The sequence below is a fragment of the Galeopterus variegatus genome, unplaced genomic scaffold, assembly GCF_000696425.1.
Source record: "Galeopterus variegatus unplaced genomic scaffold, G_variegatus-3.0.2 Scaffold757, whole genome shotgun sequence".
Lineage (NCBI taxonomy): Eukaryota > Metazoa > Chordata > Mammalia > Dermoptera > Cynocephalidae > Galeopterus > Galeopterus variegatus.
In genome coordinates, this window is record NW_007726868.1 from 224,644 (window position 1) to 227,518 (window position 2,875).

A 2,875-nucleotide genomic window follows, 5' to 3' on the forward strand; every position below is an offset into this window, starting at 1 on the left:
AAAACTGTCGTATAACTTCGTATAATGTTTGCTATACGAAGGTATTATGCAATCAGGGGAAGCCACAAGTTATGAAGAGGGGTGATGACAGGGCGGGCAAAAACTGCTTAGTCACTGGGCCCTGGAAAAAAAGGACTTCTAGCTACGTGCATTAAAGCGCTTGTGAAACGGCGGCGGAGGCCTTACGCCAGCAAGATGGCCACCGCTTGATCTATTTTAGGGAACAGGAACCATACTTAGGCAGGCGCCTTATGATTTGATTGCGCCGCAACATGGCCCAACACCCCCCCACTCCCACCCCACCCCATAACACTAATTTTTCAAAGAGACTGGGTTAAATGTGTGTAAAATGCCCCGTCTTTTGAATTTTTCTGAGTGTCTCCTTTTAGTGCTATTTAATTTATGTATCCTCTGCATTACCATTTGCTGAGTATATAATACATGTAATAAGGCCCCTACCATTCCTTGATGCTTATTGTTTGGGGTGGGAGACACTGGCATGACCCTGCTCTGGGCACACAATATGGTGGAGGAATGTTCAGAATGTGGGGCAAACAGCAACTAATATTCAGGGCAGTGACATTTTAGCAGAGTCTTAGTAGAGAAGGTGCGGACAACATGTAGACAGGCATTGATACCTGACAGCAGTAATTCCAAAGTACTGTTGGCTGGGTGAACCTGGGAGGTGCCAGAGGACAATCCTTGAAGGCCGTTGGGAGCAGATTGTGAGGGGTCATGAACTCTGTGTTGAGATTAGAGATTAGATTTGGTCCTAGAGGCTTTGGGAAGCTACTATAGCAAATTCTTTTTGGATTATAATTTTTTTCTTCAGATTACATCTCTTTCCCATAAATTCATGTTTTGGTTTATTTTTTCCCAAGGGTGTGTATGTGTGTTTCAAAAGGATTTAAAGCTAAGAGTGGCATCAGAGTTGTGTTAGACAACTCTGGCCACTGGGTAAGGGATTAATTCGAAGGGGTAGATTGTCTGGACCAGAGAAGCAGGAGGATTGAGAAGAAAGCTCATGGACACAGGGACTTTCAGGAGGTAAAACCAACAGAAGAGGGGTCAGGTTCGGAGATTTGGGAAGGTGGCTAGATGGTGTTGTAACTGGCTCAGCAGTAGCCTCCCTTTTGTCTGTTCCTCCTCTCCATTGGCCTACCAGGGCGGATAGAAGCTGTCTCTTAGCCTTCCATGTTCTCATGTGGCTGATTTCTTAGCCACTGGTCATGGGTCCCAGGAAGGGACCCCAAGAAAAGTGGATGGGCCACAGACTTGGTGTGAGTGAGCATGCTACTGGACAGAGCAGGCCACCTCTTTTCAGCCTTTCCATCCTCCTTCCCTCTCCACCTCACAAACCTTGGTTAGGGCCATAAGGAGCCTTGTGAGTTGGTTATCAGTGCCCTTAGTGTTTGTGGAGTGAGTGGATCTGGTCCCCCAGATTGCTAACCAAGATGCCCCACAGCAGGTACTGCAACAGGGATAGTTCCAGTTGTCTTACTCTGTTGATCTTAGTTGAACAAGGGGTCCTTTGGTCCAGGCCTTTGCCTCCAGGTTGGTGTAAATGTCCACTGTCCAAGACGGTCAGCTCTTGAGGTGGTGAATTCTGTTATGGGCAGGCATGCCAGTCTCCTCTCTTACGTGGGCACTGACCTCCCCTCTTCTCTCATTGGTGTGGATATTTCTGTGGTGTGTGTGTGGTGTACATGAGTCATTCCCATCACATACCCGCAGGCCTTTCCTCACAGATGAGGACACTGCAGATCTATTACTATTGTGCCTTTTCCTGGCCAGGAGGGTGGGTTGGTGAGGAAAGCTTTGTACTCCACTCTTGTTTGGTGCCCCTTGTCTGCATTTGCTCTTGGCTTAGGGTTATGGTTGTGACCCAAGAACACAACAGGGTCCAATCCTCAAAGAGGCCTGAGTTTGTGTCCCATTTTGGTATCCTCACTAGGATCCCATTTCAGCTAAGTTCTCTGGCATCCTGTGCTGGCAGAGTCTTGGACTTTGTAGAGAGGGTTGCAGCATTATAAGGACCTGCCAGGGTTTTACCCAGGTTTGTCCAGTCTTATTTTCCATTTTGTTCTGAGGAGGAGGGGGCTCCCAGGGTCAGCATCTTGGTGCTGCCTGATATTGAGGCAGGCTTCCCTGCTGGTCCAGGAGACAAGCTGCAGATCAGCAGGGTGGTTGTAGGTCTGGACTTGACCCTGAGACCTGGCTGGTCATTGCCCAGGACTCAGGGCAGGAGGTGGGAGGTCTTATCTCTCACTGGCCTTCATTCTTCTTTCTCTCTATAGTTTGTCCTGAAGAATTATGGAGAGAACCCAGAAGCCTACAATGAGGAACTGAAGAAGCTGGAGTTGCTCAGACAGGTAGGAGGATATTATTTTTATGCAGGCATGAACAGGATTGGTTTGATAGGGAGATAAAGAAGTCACCTAGAATTGTGGTTTTATTTGAATTTAGTATTTTTCCCTCTGCAAAAACAGCAAAATTAATGTTAGAAAAATTTGAAAATACTGAAAAGCAAAAAAAAAAAAAAAAAATCACAACAACAAAAAGTCGTAAAAATCCTTTTCACAGTACCAGCCAGCTGCCAAAGAAAAAAAATCCTTTTCACAATTTTATGTATGTGTATATATAAAACCACAGTAGGATCATATACTATGTATACTTCTTTGTAGCCTGCTTTCTTCACTTAGTAACATTATGAACATGTTTGTGTGTCAGTGAACATATAACAGTAGTATTTTTAATGGCCTGTCATCATTATTTATTTATTTTTTTTATTAATATTAAATTTTTATTTTGTCGATATACAGTGTGGTTGATTATTATGTCCCATTACCAAAACCTCCCTCCCTCCCTCCCCCCT

At 45.1% G+C, this 2,875-nt stretch overlaps 1 protein-coding gene across 2 annotated transcripts in view; it reads left to right on the forward strand.

The window, feature by feature from the left end:
- PTPN23 (protein tyrosine phosphatase, non-receptor type 23) overlaps positions 1–2,875 on the forward strand; it is a 60,184-nt gene that overhangs the window by 14,277 nt on the left and 43,032 nt on the right. For both annotated transcript variants that reach the window (XM_008572139.1, XM_008572138.1), the window contains exon 2: positions 2,298–2,372. In XM_008572139.1, the coding sequence (XP_008570361.1) occupies positions 2,298–2,372 (75 nt within the window). The remainder of the gene's footprint in view (positions 1–2,297; positions 2,373–2,875) is intronic.